Raw genomic sequence first — 18,500 nt, forward strand, 5'->3', positions numbered from 1 at the left:
TTCTCCCTACCACCCTCAGACCAACGGACAGACAGGGAGAGTTAACCAGTGCATTGAACAGTACCTGCGTTGCTATACTTCGTATCTACAGGACGATTGGGCAGATCTCCTCCCGCTGGCGGAATTCGCCTATAACAACGCTACTCATAGCACTACTAAGCAAAGTCCGTTTTACCTGAATTATGGGTTTCATCCCACACTCCTTCCTCCACGTATCTTGCCATCAAGTAATCCAGTGGCATCTGATTATCTTGCCCAGATAAAGGATTCTCTGGGATTACTCAACAATACCATATCTCATGCTCATAGCCAACAAAAAAAGTACTACGACCTCCGTAGGAAACCCTCTCCCCAATATGCCATTGGGGATCTTGTTTGGCTTTCTACAAAAAATCTGAGACTAAAGATCCCTAGTAAAAAACTTGGACCTCTATTTTTGGGACCTTTTCCAATAGAGAAGCTTATTGGAAAAGCTGCAGTACAACTCACATTGCCAGTAGACCTCAAGATACATCCCATCTTCCATGTGTCGCTACTGAAGCCCCATGTTCCTAACCAAGGAATAAGGCCTACTATCTCACCTCCACCTCCTGTACAAGTGGAAGGTGGAGAAGAATTTGAGATAAAATAAATTTTGGATTCCCGTTTCAATAGAAGAAGACTCCAGTATCTTGTACGATGGAAGAATTATGGGCCCCAAGACGACACCTGGCTGGATATCTCCGATATACATGCCCCTAGACTGATTCGCAATTTCCACTCAAAATATCCGGAAAAAACAGTTCTAGAGGCCTTCCGGAGCCGGCCTTAAGGGGGGGGGGGGTACTGTAATGTTCCGGTACCTCTGGTACCCTTGTTTCCATATTTCTCCTCTCCTAATTGCGTCCCATCTTGTGTAACAAGGGACGCATATACCTTTAAGACCGGATGACATCATTGCCGAGTGCCGCTATGAGCGGCTATTTCAATCGCCGGTTTGCTCTCACTCATCGCTCGTTCAAACCCACATGTTCATCGCACCTACGCCTGAGAAGTCGGAGCTGCTGACATACCTCCCTTGCTGAACTGAAGCCGGAAACCTCGCTGGTGATCCGTATCTCGCTACGGGATCACCCCTCTCCTATGGACACTGTTATTCCTAAACCTATCTAAGTGATAAGTACCCCGCAGGGGATTCTTGCTAACCAATCTCCTACTGTCATCTACTGCAATTACCAAAGACTATCTGTATCTATCTATTCACTATCATCTGCATAGACTGTTAGTTCTTGGGACTACCTTCAACTATCCTTGCACTAGGTTACTCTGTCTAAGTATACTCCATCTGTGTCCTCTTACCATCTGCACTATACTTGACTTAAGAACCTATCTGCTTTACCATCACCTGCAACTCTCCTAATACTACTTCTAGTGCTCACCATACAATAGCCTGTCTCTCATCTATATATCCTCATATACTCTGTCCCTCCATTAAACATCTATTAATATATATATATAGTATATAACAGGCTGTACACGGTGATGAAGTCCTGAGAGTTGGATATGTTGTTCAACAGATTCTCTACAAGGCTACTGAGTGTAATAATTCTGCAGCTGTAAATCCATCCACAAACAAAAATGCATGAACGTTACAGCTGCTTAGTTGTTTTAACGGTAAAAAAAAGGGGGGTATTTTGGAGATGTTACGGAGGTGAAGTCTACAACATTTAAACAGTGATTGGATTTAGGGCTGGAAGGACAGGTCAGAGTCCAGGGTTACACCTAGCACCCTGGCATGATGGGGGAGGGACTGATGGTTGTATTATTGATCTTGATGGAGAAGTCAGGGAAGGGAGCAGGGGCAGGAGGGAATATTATGAGTTTACTTTTAGAAAGATTGAGTTTGAGGAAGTGGTGTGACATCCCTACTGATATGTCAGTTATTAAGGTAGTAATGCGAGAAGAGACTGAAGGAGTGAGGTGAGGAATAGAGAGATAGATTTGTGTTTCATCAGCATAGAGATGGTATTGGAAGCCATGGATCAAGTGACCAAGTGAGGAGGTGTAGATGGAGAAGAGGAGGGGTCTGAGTACAGAACCTTGGGTGACCCTTACAGAAAGAGAAAGTGGAGAGGAGGAGACAGAGTTATAGGTAACACTGAAGATGTGCTGTGATAGATAAGAGGAGAACCAGGAGAGAGCAGAGTCTTGAAGAGAGTTGAGTTTTATGAGGAAGAGGGCATGGTTAACAGTATCAAAGAATGCAGAGAGGTCTAGTAGTATGAGTGAGTATGGAGTATTGGCCATTGGTCTTAGCAGTTAGTAAATCATTAGTGAGGTTTTAGTAGGGCAGTTTCAGTGGAGTGTAGTAAGCGAAAGCCAGACTGTAAGTGGTCAAGAAGGTTGTTGTCAGTAGGGTAGGAGCTCAGACAGATGAAGACTAAGCATTCTAAAAGTTTAGAGGTTAGCGGGAGCAAGGAGATGGGTCTTAAGTTGTTCAGGATGGTGGGGGCCCAGTGAGGGCTTTTTAAATTGGGGGTGATCAGGGCATGTTTTAGAGGGGAGGGCTAGGTACCAGTAGAGAGGGAGAGATTAAAGATGTGAGAGAGGGAATATAGGATAGAAGAAGCGGGTGACTGTAGTAGTTGTGAGAGAACAGGGTCCAGCAGATAGGTGATAAGGCGGGCTTCTGAGAAAAGTCTAGCGGCCTCTTCGATAGTAGCAAGTTCAAAAGTGGAAAGTGTTGAGGGTGGTTTTGTACAGGGTATGTTAAGTGGGATAGATCTCTGTGCAGTCAAGATGCCCCCACAAATTTCATCAATCTTGTTTTTGAAGTGATTGGCAATCTCGTGAGCAGTGAATAAGTTACTGGGTGTAGTTGGTGGTGGAGAAAGTAGAGAGTTAAACGTAGAGAAGAGATGACAAGAACTGGATGACAAGGTATTAATGATAGTGACAAAGTAGGCATGTAAGCATGAAGGGAGGAATTGTATTTTAAGAAGGCAGGTTTATATAGTGTAAATGCTTGCTGGGATTTGGTTTTTATGCCACAATCGCTCCAGTGCACGGCTATGTCTCTTAAGAGTTTTTAGTGTTATCAGTCTTCCAAGGAAATATTCCCAAAAATATATGAAATGTTGCGTGACCTTTCCTAAATCTGTTGATCCCAGACCATTTCAAACCTATTTCATTTCCCCCCACTCTGCCCACTAGGATGCCACACTTGTCACAAGAAATCCTTGGCTGAAGTCCACTGGGAAACCAATACTTTCAACAGTGTTGATCTCCTTGATCCCTCACTGCGTTCAATGGTTCCTTCTGCCAACCTTCACATCTGTGCTGTATTCTTTATTATTTACCATTGACTGCACATCATTAGCTGGATAGGTTTCCTGATAGTAGCAACAGTGGACCATGCCTAAGCAATGTGTGTCATCATGGTCTCACATTACAGAGGAAGAATTAGATGATAGTTGTCACCCCATAACAGGAAGTGCCTTAACAATGACAGATGTAACTGGAAGGGATGTAAACAGATAGCATCCATTTACATTTGTTTATGTCTATAAAAATGGAAAAGGATTTTTCTAGACAAAATTGACTCAGGTATAAGATGTACATCTGTTTACATCTACCAACCCCTAGACATACATATGGTTTTGTCTGGATCCATCTGAAAAACTGACAGATAGATCCAGACTGAAGACCCAAGTGAGAGGAACCCTAATCCGAGATAGAACTTTAAGGAGAATGATCATAATCAACTTTTTAATTTTATTTTTATAATAATCCATCATTTTAAGCTAAATTGAAAATATGTATATATAAATGATCTTATCACAAATTATGCAGGTTTTTGCCCCCCACAAGGTAAATAAAAACCATGGTCAAATATTAAAATCGACCTCATTACCTGCTCTAATGAGTTCCACTCTAGCAGACTGCTGCATTTAAACTTTAAAGGATTACGGATAGACACCTGGATCTATAGGTATTGGGATTTATTATGTTTACAGCAAATGTGCATGTTTGAGACGTATTTAGTATGTCAGTTGTGCTTTTAGGAGGTATACTACAATATAGAGCCTTGTACCCAGTCGCTTGTGGATTGAAGATGTAGTCGTTTTTGTGTTATCACTGATACAGTATATTTAGAATTTTTTCCTTACAGTGTGCCCGTGTGGTCTGAGTACTGTAACATTATACATGTCTAACATTATGTCAATTTTTAATACAGGGATTATTTGGGCAGAACTTGGGATATGTGGGAGGTATTTAATATGTGACCATGGTTTTTACCTACCTTGTGTGTACAATACATTTTGTATATTTGTGATAAGCAGTTTCACTCAATGTTTTTGAATTCATTTTGTTTTTAATTTATTTTTATTTTTTATGATAAATATTGGTGGGTACAAAATGGTAATGTCTTAAGCCTGGATTTCAAGTATTTTTGAGGGTGGTTAAACTTTCCAGCAACGTATAAAAAAAAGTATATTTATTTATATACACTCACAGGCACACACCAGTGGTAAATCATGCAGTTGGCTTTAGGTCCAGAAGATTTTAGAAAATTCCCAAGAAGTTTCATAGCTATGGTTTTCCTTGGTTGAGTTTTATCAGTGCATATCCATATCTTGTTTCAAATTTTTTGTCTGAGCTATACTAATTCTGAGTGACAGTCACAGCACAACAGAACTCTGGAATTTGCTCTTAGTGGTGAGTTAAAAGTTGCTTCTCCAAAGTGTTTTTTTTTAATACATTGTAACATTCCTTAAAGAGAATGTCACAATAGGCTTACACAGCAATCTGAATATGCAATCTCAAATTACTATAACCGTGTAAGATTATTTATGAAAAATATATATATTTGATAATTTGACTCATCAACTTTAGAGTCAGAGGTAGAGGTCACATTATCTCTGATATGGCTGCTCAGCCTGATTCCTTACTGTTAGTAAGCCTTATTACAAGAGACCAATTGGAGGCTGCTATGAGTACACCATACCTCTAAGCATGAAAACAGCCATGGCACACATGTGCAGTATAAAGAGGAGATGACTGGGACCTTGTTGGAGGGAAAAATCACTGGATCTGGTGGAATGAAACCAAAAAGCCTTGCCTATTAAACTTTGTTACTGGGGAAAATGTTTCTCTTACTTTATATCTAAACTCTACCAAATGCAAACCCCTTCTTTCCAAGGAACACCTTTACTAGTCATCGAGGCAGTCTGATAAGTTTGATAACAGTCAGAATTTAGAGCACCACAAGATAATTTTTATTAATTGTGTTAGCAGAAACACCCCCTCTCTGCCCTTCTCTGATTTAGCTTCACTTTGATACTAGATCCTTACTTACAGTGACCATATGGATAGGCTGTGTTCAGCATACTGTAAATGTAGAATGTGAGGTGCCTACACTTCATTGGTATTGTTTCCTTAGGCACTTCATAGGCCACAAGTGGTTCACCTTAAATTAAAGCTTCCTATTTAATGAAAAAGCAGTTAAGATGACAAAAGAACAGTAGAAGTTATTGTGTTTCGATGTTGCTTAAGACAGACTGTGCAGCTTAAGCCCCTCATTAGAAGGAGTGGTTTATGTGTTCCCTTTACCTTCTGCACTAATATCAACTACTCATCAATGTGAATAGGCTGTTACCTTGTGTACCTGTAAACTAAAGAATAGATGGAGCATCTTGTCCTTATGTGAGGCCAGCTGCTTATTACTAAATGCAATAGGCTTTGCAGAGTGATCATTCATCTGTTCAGCTTTTAGTATGTTTTGCAGAACTTGGGAAGTACCTAAAACAGGACTATGAAAAAAAGCACAAATATATTTGGAAAGAAAAAGTAAATGCTAAGCAATTTTGTCTGCTAATGTTTAATTTTTGGTAGACTGCTTTTTATGCCAATTTAACTTTGTTTGATTTAGGGTTGCGTTGGCAAAAAAAGGTGCAAATGTGCATTTAACCAGATCACAGATAAAAGAAGCCACCTTTACATTAAAGTAATAGCAGCATATGTTGTAGCATATAGAATGCAGCAGTCAGTACTCTCTGAGTGTCCCCCCTTGCATACAGAGGTAAGTGTGACGTCCTGCACATAATGGTCAGTATATAAACCCCCCGCCCCGTGGTAGTCTGTGTGTTCAGCTATGTGATGGTAGGTTTGCCCCCTTTATGGTGGTATGCTTGTACTAATTACGTTGGTCAGTGTGTGCACTCTTTGTTATGCTCACAGCCTGTGCACCTTTTGTTGTGGTCGATATGTGACTCCCTTCACCGTGGTCAGCATGAGCTCCTTTTTTGTGGTCAATGTATCTCCCCTTTATTGTGGTGTATCTCTGCTCCCTTTATTTTGGTTATTGTGTGCCCCATTGTGGTCGTCAGTGGTTATTGTGGGAGCAGAGTGTGTACATGTACACTTACCTGAGCAGCACTGCACAGGCCCCACGTCAATGGTACATTAAAAACTAGCAGCCCAGCACTTTGGCTACTCTCCCAGGCCACCAATAAAAGGATTCTCCTGTGCTTGGGCAAGCAACAAAGCATCTTTAACAATACAGAATGTCTAGTTGAATGTAAATAACTACTAGCAGCCATAATGTTGAAAAGACCCTTCCTCATAGTTTCTCATTTCCTTAATATAAGTGGGTACCCTATCCTTTCCTTTGCGCTCCATTAATATTTCACTGTCTTAGATACTTCTCATGTCTTTCAAAAACATTCTCAAGCTACAGCATAAGCCTAAAACTTAAATTATGTTCCTTATTCTCCTCTACTCTCTCCTGAATGACATTTCTGTAACAGGTTCCTTACATCAACAACATAATAAATTTAAAACCCCTGAACCTGGCACCCATTCAGGGGCACCTCAGTAGGTAATACATATCTCTGATCCGCTTCCACTGACAGGACCAAGAGTAGTACATACTCCCTCTTTTTCTGCTATGGCACATAATGTACATATTGACAGCTTTGTCCTCATTAAAAACAGACAGTAGGTGGGGCAATTGCCTAAAAGTCTCCTACGTAAATATGGCATTATGTATAAATTTGAATGTATAGTAGATATTATCTAAAACAAAAAAAGTATAAAAATGTGAAAAACATAGCCCTCTAGCAAATATTGATACCGATTGCAAGGTTTGCTATCTATGCCCCACCTCTATTCTGATACTTGGTAGCTTTATGAACCCTGCTTAGAAGCTGCAGCATTGTATTGGAAGAGAAGACAAATCATTCTAAACCACAAAAATAGGAGTCATAAAAAAGTCAGGAGAAGTGAGAACTTTGTGACACATTTTCAATAACAAATGCTGCTGTTGCTGGCTGGATAGTAAAAGAAAAGGAATAAAAATTCAAATGTCTGAAGAAGATAACGAGGAAAAAGCAGCATCAACATCACTGTGGGACCTGGCTAGAGCTACAGCAGTAGGTTGAATGAGGATGATTAGGATTCAGGAGAAAAAAGGGATTAAAAAGTCATGGGGAAGCCCTTTAAAGCAGTGCTGATACTGTGAGCTGCAAAGATATGGACCAGGAAAAAGAACAAGCTATTTGTTCAGATGAGAAGGCTTAGGGAAACCCTGATATGTATTTGGCTTGATGTACAGCCATTGGCAAACACAAGCCTCTGCAGTGCATGTACATAAGCGTCTGAGTCTTCTGAAACAACTGCTTTTATTGGCTGTGGGACAAAGAAGAAAAAGCATAGGTTAGACTAGCAGTGATGCATCATACTATGGGCAAACTTTTTAGATGTCATACCAATATAAAAACTGCACAGACCTTTTGCTGTAAAATATCATGTGGTCCACCAAACGTTTCTGTTTTACCACTTTGAGAGAACTGGCCTTAGTCTTGTTACATAGTTACATAGGTAATCGGGTTGAAAAAAGGCCTACCAACATAGAAAAAAAAAAAAAACACACCCCCCCCCCCCACACACACACACCCTCCATATATACAATCCTATATCCACAGTTGATCTTGTCTTTGAGAATTGATTTACTCATCTATTTTATTTCTACCTCTTTAAAGCACTGTTGATATTGTCATAGCAATAAAATATTGCCATTCCGCTTTTAGGTTGGAGAATTTATTGTATATTAACTTTACTTAAAGTGGTTGTTAAGTCCTATGTCCTCTTCATTAAATCCTCTCTGTTTCCTAATGCTAGGTGCCCCTGTGTGTATGCTTTATAAAAAAAATGCCATCTATACCTTATTCCAGAGTGGCATTCGTATGACTGGCCACATCTCCCCTCTCTCGATCTGACAGCTACAGTGAGAGGGGTCGAGAATCCCCCACTGACATCAGTCGGGAGGGGAGGAGGAGAGGTGGCCGTTCATGTGAGCGGTGCTCTGAAATAAGGTATAGATGTCATTTTTTTTATATATCACACACACAGGGGCCCCTATCATTAGGAAACAGAGAGGATTATAAGAAAATGTGAAAGTAATTTTTGCAGCAGGAGGGGAGGAGTGGGCACAATCACTAGCTGGCAGGCAGGGAGGGGAGGGGGGAGAGGAGGACAGAGGAGAGCTGCGAATGCTGGAGGCATGTAAACAAACCACAGTGTCAGGGCTCAGCAGCCATGATAAACCATAATCAGTTTACAGGGGGAGGGCAGAACCAGGCAGGATCAGCCAGGTATTTCAGGTAATAGAAAGGGCCAAATGACAAAGCACAAGCACTGTGCTGCATCACATGCTTTAAAGGAATAGGATCCATTTTTTTTTTTGTAGGGTAACAAACGCTTTAAGGTAACACCTATACATTTGTTTCTGCTCTTCTTAATGAGGACCCAAATTTTGGCTCAATGTTATGCCCCAAACATTTGTAAACTTGTTACAATGGCATATGTATGTTTGTTGATCCTCAGCTTTTGCTGAAAAAATGTTGACTTTTGAAGTAGATCTCTTGCATGCCTTGACTTGTGTTGTGTTTACAAAATGACTTCTTTTGACAAACACTTTTACAACATTTCTCTCATTGGCAGAGTAAAACAAACTCCGTGATTGGTATAGAGTTTGTCAGATGACTTAACAGATCATGTAACTGTTTTTCCAAGTGATTGGCAACTATTTTTGGTGCATCTGTGTTCAAATTAGCCACCATTGAAACCAATTAACAGAACATTATTCCCATTGAAGTCTAAGACCAAATAATGCTCAATTACATCATTCTGGATGCCAAAAATGTGTCATTTATCAGCAGTGATTCATTTGGTACCGTTGATCACAGATTGGGGTAAAGGGCCATTTACAGTTTACAAATTTGCAATTTACAATTTTCGTCATTCCTTTCCTTACTCATTGTCACAGCATAAGGAGAGGAGAGCCGGTAACCGTCAATTCTGATAGGAGACATTTACACTAATCATCAGTGCCATGATTATCAGTGCAGCCCCATCTGTGCCTATTAGTGCTGCCTATCATGGCTCATCAGTGCTACCTATCAGTGCCCATCAGTGACTACCAGTGCTGCCTATCAGTGCCCATAGGTGTTGTCTATAAGTGCCCATCAGTGCCACATCATTAGTGCCCATAAATGCAGCCTATCAGTGCAGCCTCATCAGTGCACATCAGAGAAGGAGAGAAATCACTTGTTGGTAAAATTTTTGAAACTACGAAAAACATTTTTTTCTCCTAACTCAATGAATAGATCTTATGTCTACTACACTAGTAGTTTTTTGTTTAAGCCAACAGGGCTGAACAAAAAAAAACTGACAGTTTAGAAGAAGCTGCTGTACTAACAATCCGATGTTAGTACAGCGATCTCCCCTGCTGTTCTATTGTGTTTTGACAAGGGATCCTCTCTGCCAGAACACTCCGGTCAGTGCTCTTAGCCATTGGCTAAGAGTGCTGATTGGGAGCTGATTGACAAACCTTTTTGGTTATGCCTCTTTGACCGACTCCAGTACATACAGGCTGAATTTCGGCCAGTTTCTAGTGTATAGCTTGTATAACAGTGTAACAGTGTAAATTTGCTGTCCCCTCAAAATAACTCAACACACAGCCATTATTGTCTAAACTGCTGGCAACAAATGTGAGTACACCCCTAAGTGAAAATGTCAAAATTGGGCCTAAAGTGTCAATATTTTGTGTGGCCATCATTATTTTCCAGCACTGCGTTAACCCTCCTGGGCATGGAGTATACCAGAGCTTCACAGGTTGCCACTGGAGTCCTCTTCCACTCTTCCTTGACAACATCACGGAGCTGATGGATGTTAGAGACCTTGCGCTCCTCCACCTTCCCTTTGAGGATGCCCCACAGATGCGCAATAGGGTTTAGGTCTGGAGACAGGCTTGGCCAGTCTATCGCCTTTACCCTCAGCTTCTTTAGCAAGGCAGTGGTCATCTTGGAGGTGTGTTTGGAGTCATGTTGGAATACTGCCCTGCAGCTCAGTCTCTGAAGGGAGATCATACTCTGCTTCAGTATGTCACAGTACATGTTGGCATCCATGGTTCCCTCTATGAACTGTAGCTCCCCAGTTCTGGCAGCACTCATGCAGCACCAGACCATGACATTCCCACCACCTTGCTTGACTGTAGGCAAGACACACTTGTCTTTGTATTCCTCACCTGGTTACCGCCACACATGCTTGACACCATCTAAACCAAATAAGTTTCTCTTGGTCTCATCAGACCAACGGACATAGTTCCAGTAATCCATGTCCTTAGTCTGCTTGTCTTCAGCAAACTGTTTGCGGGCTTTCTTATGCATCATCTTTAGAAGAGGCTTCCTTCTGGGAAGACAGCCATGCAGACCAATTTGATGCAGTGTGCGGCGTATTGTCTGAGCACTGACAGGCTGACCCTCCACCCCTTCAACCTCTGCAGCAATGCTGGCAGCACTTATACGTCTATTTCCCAAAGACGACCCCTATATATGACGCTGAACACGTGCACTCAACTTCTTTGGTCGACCATGGTGAGGCCTGTTCTGAGTGAAACCTATCCTGTTAAACCGCTGTATGGTCTTGGCCACTGTGCTGCAGCTTAATTTCAGGGTCTTGGCACTCTTCTTATAGCCTAGGCCATATTTATGAGTGAGAGCGATAACACCAAATTTAACACACCTGCTCTCCATTTACATCTGAGACCTTATAACACTAACGAGTCACTTGACACCAGGGAGGGAAAATGGCTAATTGGGACCAATTTGGAGATTTTCATTTAGGGGTGTACTCACATTTGTTGCCAGCGGTTTAGACATTAATGGCTGTGTGTTGAGTTATTTTGAGGGGACAGCAAACTTACACTGTTATACAAGCTGTACACTCACTACTTTACATTGTAGCAAAGTGTCATTTCTTCAGTATTGTCACATGAAAAGATATAAAATATTTACAAAAATGTGAGTGATGTATAATTGTTGTGAGCTGGCTTGTGATTCATATTATAAAATACATATTAAAATCATTAGTGATTGCAGAAAGTTCATATATTTTTAAGCTGTAAATGCATGATTATAATTATATATATTGGGAGAAACAGATGCTAGCATAGTGAAAATAAATGACATGCTAGCTCTGCGGAATTCATCATTAGCATTATCAAGCAGAGGAGGATTGGTGGTGTTGGGGGTTGGGGGGGAGGGATTAGAGACCCCAATTTCATCTATATGATAGGAAAATCATAATCTCATTTGTTATATTTATTATCATGTTGAACTTTGAGGTGTTTATATAGGAGTTTACTAAAATGAGCATGCTGCCTTTAGTTTTACTTTAAATATTTATCTTATTCTCCATTATGTGAGAAATGGAAAATAAAATGAAATGTGAATACAATTTTTAAAAGTCCTCAATTATAGGTGTTGGCATTGCTTGCCTTTGTAAATTGGTTCTATATGCAGTACAAATCACTAATTGTACAGTATTGCTACCATGGTATACAAATACAAGCTAATCAAGCTTTTACTAAAAAATAATGTAATACTGAAAGCCCCTTGTAATTGCTATGGGCAGCATGCAGCACCAGCAATAGGGCCAGGCAAAAATGTCATTGTAAATCCAGAATCACAATGTTGACATTATTCTGGACAGTCTTCCACAACTTCATAAATGCAGAGTAATGTCTACTTTGACAGTTGCCAACTGGCGCTTTGCAATAGCAGTAATGAGTCAGCCCTTGTGTCTCTGTGTGGAGGTAGCAGGGCTCTTTCTTCATGTCAGAACTGCCCCACTGATGGCTGGCGGTCTGATGACTAATGATGAATAAACACAAAGCAGCAGAAGAGGTTCAGAAAGCACAGATCCAAAGGATAAATCCAAAGCCCACGTGGCTAGCAGTTAGGGTTTTACCGTGTCTGATCCCACTCTCCTATGAGGCTGTAGGCAAAGACAAATGTAGATTTTTTAGTGTACTCCTAGAATACAATAAACATTTCTAAATGTTCCTTAGAAGATAGTAAATCCACACTTTTTGAGTTCAAGTCGAATTTAACATTGTGGTTTTCTACAACATTCATTAAAGTAAAGGTGAAATCAATGTGATAAAACATTCAGTTGCTAATGGGAAGACAAACAAGTAATAAAGCATTTATATTTTTTACAGATATTTGCAAATATACTGCATCCCTAACTGTTGGTTTATCTGATCCTGAAGAATCACTTGCAGACTTACGGCTTTCACTGTTAGATCACACAGACCATGAAAACGACAACTACCCTGCAGAAAATAGTACCAAATGGGATGATAACTTGGTAATTCTCTCACACAGGAAAATAAAAGAGTTCCTAGCTTTTTCTAAGAAAGGTATGATGAAATCCTATAACCATGGTTTCAGATTGCTCAATGGTCACATATATATATATTTATTTATTATACTGTTGGAGATTGCATATATTCACATATATTGATTTTGCACATTGAGATTTATAGCACTTTAAGACACTAGGCACCTTTCGTATACTTTATTTATACAAATATTTAGCACATATTTGAGCAGCGCTGATATACACATATAAACTTTTCAAAAAGGTTCCCTTTTTTTTTATCAGCAGCAGCCTATTAATTATTATAGAGGCAGTACATTTTCCTAAGCGCAGGCACCTATCCATTTATTTTTACAAGGTTTCAGATAAATCGTATTTCATTGAAAAATCTGTGCTGATAGGGCAAGATAGGAATATATATGTTTAAAAACACATATTGTAAATTTAATGTAGTGCTACCCCTAGAGGGTGGCTAGGCTTTGGGTCCCCCTAATCCTGCACGGCCAAGCAACATGAATTTTCCAGCTTGCATCTGCAGACAGAAAAGCAGTCTTTGGGCTTGTTTTTATTATTGAGGGAATATAAATTTGGATGGGGATAAGGGGTTATAGGATGCCCAAACTGAGTTCAGCAACAACTTGGAGGGCAAGTGCAACTTGCAGCAAAATGAATCCTAGATTTTACTTCCTCTGAAATAATGTCATTCCTTAATGGATCAGTAGAAAATATCTTCTTACAGGAGCTCTATGTCCCCTTAGTACAAATAGCAAAGTCCCAACTGTATGCAGTAGCTCTGTGTCTCCTTAGTGGAAAATAGAATAGTTCCAACTGTATGTAGGAGCTCTGTGTCCCTTTTAGTGGAAAATAGCAAATTGAAAAGATCCCAGAGCAAGGGGTTAGGGTAAGCTGTAACACTGTCCCTCTTAAAGGCTACCTAAATATTGCATTTGGCTGGTTGTTCCCTTTGTTGGCTCCAAGGGTGGTAGGTAGAGGCAAGGAGTCTCCTGGATGAAACTGAAGAGTGGGGAAGATCGCTCTGGTCAAACTGCTCCTTTCCTTCCTTCCTCAGCTCCTGCCTGGAGGCAGAACCCCACCAGACCCAGGCTCCCCTCCAGGCCTCACAATTCTCGGTTTTGGACTCCATACTCCAACCAGAAACAACCCCCCACTGGCCAGGCTCTTCAATATTTATGGGCATATCTTAGAATCCTGCCTGCGGGATGGTCAAACTCCCATAATTATTCAGATCCCTGCCTCTGTACCTCCGCCCACTATCTTCGAGAGGTTTATGGAAATTTCCAGAACCAGGGGGAGGCGACAGAGCCCTAACCTGCAGAGCCCTCCAGACTGACCTGGAACCTCACAGACATGCTCACCTTAGCTACCTGTGAGACAAACTAAATTTTCCTAAGCTACTTACATCTAACCTATTCACACGATGTACACCATGGGGTCCTACAACAATAACATTCTTAATTGTGTGATATTGTAATAGAACAGCAAGTTTCAATCTGAGTGCCATGACACACTAATGTATCATAATAACACAGGCAATTTGTCACCTCCTTGCTGTCTGCAACCATCAACAGCATCTCAACAAGGGCTTGTTTGTACTTTTGGCAGCTCTTGCCATCCCTCTGAAAAGCGATCTACAGTAAATACAGGGGCATTTGACATGTGGTTGGGAGGTGATATTTTGCTTGTTATTACCCTGCAAGCATATACCACCATGCCACAACTGTGGGCATTGCATTCAGTTGCATGCTATTGCAGTGTAGAGTCCAGTCAATTGAATGGGTCATGTTCAGTGGTGGTACGGCCCCCTGAATGCAACAGCAGGTATAATGTTTGCTGTGGTATGTGCACAACCCCTCTATTCACTTTGTATCATTTGGATAGGGGGTGGTCAGAGGGGTAGCAAAACTTTAATTCTACTGCCTTTTTTCACCCCCCCCCCCCCCACCTCTCCCTAGCCACTATGTAAACTAGACCAAAAAACACAGGCCCGGGTGTGTTTTTGCAGCAGGCGTTTTTTTTTGGGGCATTTTTTTGGGGTCTTTGGAGGCAGGCAAAACATCTGAACTTCTGTATAGGGGTATATATATTTACACACACTTATATGTATTTATACACATACACACATATAGGTGTGATAGGAGCGGAGACATATGCCTGTTAATTATTTCATTAGCGCAAGCATAGTGTTCTGCTACTTTCACATCTATATATGTGTATGTGTATATATACATACGTGTGTGTGTATATATACCCCTACACAGAAGTTCAGATGTCATGCCTGACTCCAAACATGTCCTCAAAAAAGCCCTATAAACGCCTGCAGCAAAAAGCAGGGTGACATGGGCGAAGCCATATCGCTGTTCTATAAGTGACCTAAGAGAAACAATCTTTTCTCTATAGCGGTCACCCTGACATGGAAGGGTTTTGTCACCCTGCCATAGCAGTCAGAGTCAGTTAACCCTACACTACACTACGGTCCCCTTACACTTAACACTTTCCCTACAGAAACTAGATTATTAAAGCTAACTATAGTGGAAAATAGTACCCTAACTACACTAGATATCCCTTTCCTCACACTAATAATTGCTAAATGACACTTTGAAGCAGAAGTAACAGAACTGCTTCCACTCTCTTCCACGTCCCTGTATTACAATGCTAGGAATTTGGCGGGGCTATCTCATATATTGGGGGGTGTATTCACTAATGATTGGCCTCTGGACCCCCTAGTCACTCCAATCACATTCCTAGCATTCTCCTGCCCCCTCAATTGGCTTTTACTGATGGTTCTGGTCCAATCACGGGCTTTTAAAGCCCATTTCCTGTCCCGTTGCATTTTGGTCGATTCTGGTTGCTGAATTCCGAACTTTTTCAGCAAAAAGTTCGGAATTCGGCCGAACCTCGAACAGTCAATTTTCGGGTCGAACCGATGGTCGACCTGAACCGGTCGATCATCCCTACTCCTAATCAACTTCATATCATACATATATTATAGCAACTCAATGATGCAAAGGATTAACCCTTTAGAATCCTATCCTACTTCCTGCTCCTAGGAATAATCAAAGTATATTTCACATGACCCCCTATTATTTATTAAATATATTACTCTATAACCTCACACAAATTCTAGGACCCCCATATCCATCTACAATGTTAAAAATATTCTCTATTTATGTATCTCAATTTCTTATTAAGTGTTACTGATGAAACAATTCAACTCAAAATCCACATTAAGACCTCTAGGCGCTAATACCTGGGTCTCATAAATCCATAGGGATTCTCGCTGGCTCAAATACCGTAAAGAATTTCCTGTCCCTCCAATGGTGATTAACTTTCTCTACACCCCAAAATATTAAACATTTAGGATTCCTGTCATGGAACTTCAGGAAGTGTTTAGAAACACTGTGATCCTTTTTTAATGTTATTAATATATGTTCCCAAAGCCAGACAAGTAATGGTCTAGAGGTGCGACCAACATATTGAACTTACACGGACATTCAAGCATGTATACCACCACTTCAGATGAACAAGTTTTGAATTCTTTTAGTTTGTGGCTATTCCCTGTGGCTGTCGCTACAAAATCTTTTCTTCTTTTAATATTACTAATATTTGATTTTATATTACTATCTTTATTTGTCCTACATGACCGACATCTTCCACAAGAATTGGACCCCACAAGAATAAAACCCTCTAAGTGATGGAGTAAGGGAATTGGTCTAATTATTGGGGGGTTCCAAGTTTTCGCAGATGCTAATCTCTGCCTCAAATTAGGGGATTTTTGTATAAAAATTTCTTCATGGACAGGTTGAAATTGAACTATAAAAATATTATCTTATCATCGAAATATGATAAGCAGGCTATGGTGTTTTTGGATTTAGGGATTTTTTTGGAAGGAGGGAGGATTTTGACCATGAATTATTGTGAGCCCACAGATAGAAATGGGTATATAGTTATAGACAGTTGCCATCATAAACCATCATAAATATCCCAGGCAGTTTGTGCGTTTTAGGCGAAACTGCACCATAAAGAGTGATTTTTACAGCGCAAGCAGCTTTATTTTAAAATCAATTTATACAAAAAGGTTATGAAAGTACCTACATAAAGAAAGAAATGGATACAGTAAAAAATAGGCAGAGGAGTGACTTAATAAAAAAACAAAGAAGGAGCAGGAGGTGCTGGCAGAAAGAAAGACAATTTTAGGATCCTACTAGATTTTAAAGTACAAAATAAGAAAGGTGGAAAAAATCTTCAGAAGGCATTGGGATATATTATTTAAAGATAGGGTATTGGGGGGAGTATTACCACCCTGAACTAAATTAGTATACAAAAAAGCCCCTGATTTGAGGCAGAGATTAGAACCTGGGATCTTGGAATGGATCCCCCCATTAATAAGACCAGTTCCCTTACTCCATCAATCAGAGGGTTCTATTCTTCTGGAAGATGTCTGCCATGTAGGACAACTAAAGATATAAATATTTTGTAGCGACAGCCACAGGAAATAGCCATAAGATAAACCATAAGATAAAAGAATTGATAACTTGTTCGCCAGAAGGGGTGGTATACATGCTTGAATGTCCGTGTAAGATTCAATATGTTGGTCACACCTCTAGACCATTACTTGTCCAGATGCAAAGACATATTAATAACATTAAAAAAGGATCACAGTGTTTCTAAACACTTCGTGGAGTTCCATGACAGAAATCCTAAACGTTTAATATTTTGGGGTGTAGAGAAAGGTATTAACCATTGGAGGGGAGGTAATTTTATATGGTATTTGAGCCAGCGAGAATCCCTATGGATTTAAAAGACCCAGGTATTAGCGCCTAGAGGTCTCAATGTGGATTTTGATTTGAATTGTTTCATCGGTAATAGTTAATAAGAAATAAACATACATAGATAGAGAATATTTTTAACAGTGTAGATGGATATGGGGGTCCTAGAATTTGTGTGAGGTTATAGAGTGATATATTTAATAAATAATAGGGAGATATGTGAGATATACTTTGATTATTCCTAGGAGCACAAAGTAGGGTAGGATTCTAAAGGGTTAATCCTTTGCATCGTTGAGTTTCTATAATATATGTATGATATGAAGTTGATGAGGAGTATCTGAGTGCTTTAGGAGCAAACAAAAAGGCAGAACTCCTAGGGTTAAAACTGTGCATTGTTATATTGTTGTAACATTTTAGACTGTATCTGAGTATGTATCCAGGAGGTTACAGAGTAGTTACGAGGTTATTGTTGTGTGTAAGATGGGGTTTGTGAGAGTAGTCTTAACTATGAAAGTTTGCCTGGACAAGGAGGGCGGGTACACATAAGCTGTAGACCATCGGGAGATGCTCAGTTGTGACAATGGGAATCTGTATAAGGGTTGTGGTCAGTGGGCTGCTCCATCCTACTGAAGAAGCCAATTGTACGGCAATACACGCATAGGAGGGAGGAGCCCCGGTTGTGACGTCAGATAGCCTCCAACAGATGAATGATGTTGTGAGCCCTCTGATGTGTCACAAAAAAACACTGTTTATTTGATTTTTATCTTGTGAGTGCTTTTAATTGGGGCATTTTAATAAAGTTTATTTTACAGAGAACACTATGAGTTGTATTTGTATCTCATGTGGTTCGCTTAAGGAGTACTGAAACAGTTGGGAGCATTAGATCCAGCAAACAGGAGAAAGACATCCATTATAGACGGATTGGTGGGAGTTGTAAAGCCTGTAATTTGCAGAAGTGAGGCGAGGACACAATTAACCTGGTGGCAGTGGCATTATTTATTTCATCCT

At 40.3% G+C, this 18,500-nt stretch overlaps 1 protein-coding gene across 4 annotated transcripts in view; it reads left to right on the top strand.

Annotated features, from left to right (window-relative positions):
- Positions 1-18,500, top strand: part of LOC309552023 (uncharacterized protein) — a 472,505-nt gene that overhangs the window by 225,109 nt on the left and 228,896 nt on the right. For all 4 annotated transcript variants that reach the window (XM_082252767.1, XM_082252768.1, XM_082252770.1 and 1 more), the window contains one exon: positions 12,545-12,745. In XM_082252767.1, the coding sequence (XP_082108893.1) occupies positions 12,545-12,745 (201 nt within the window). The remainder of the gene's footprint in view (positions 1-12,544; positions 12,746-18,500) is intronic.

This window comes from Pelophylax lessonae (genome assembly GCF_965119305.1).
Source record: "Pelophylax lessonae genome assembly, chromosome: 4".
In the NCBI taxonomy this organism is placed as follows: domain Eukaryota; kingdom Metazoa; phylum Chordata; class Amphibia; order Anura; family Ranidae; genus Pelophylax; species Pelophylax lessonae.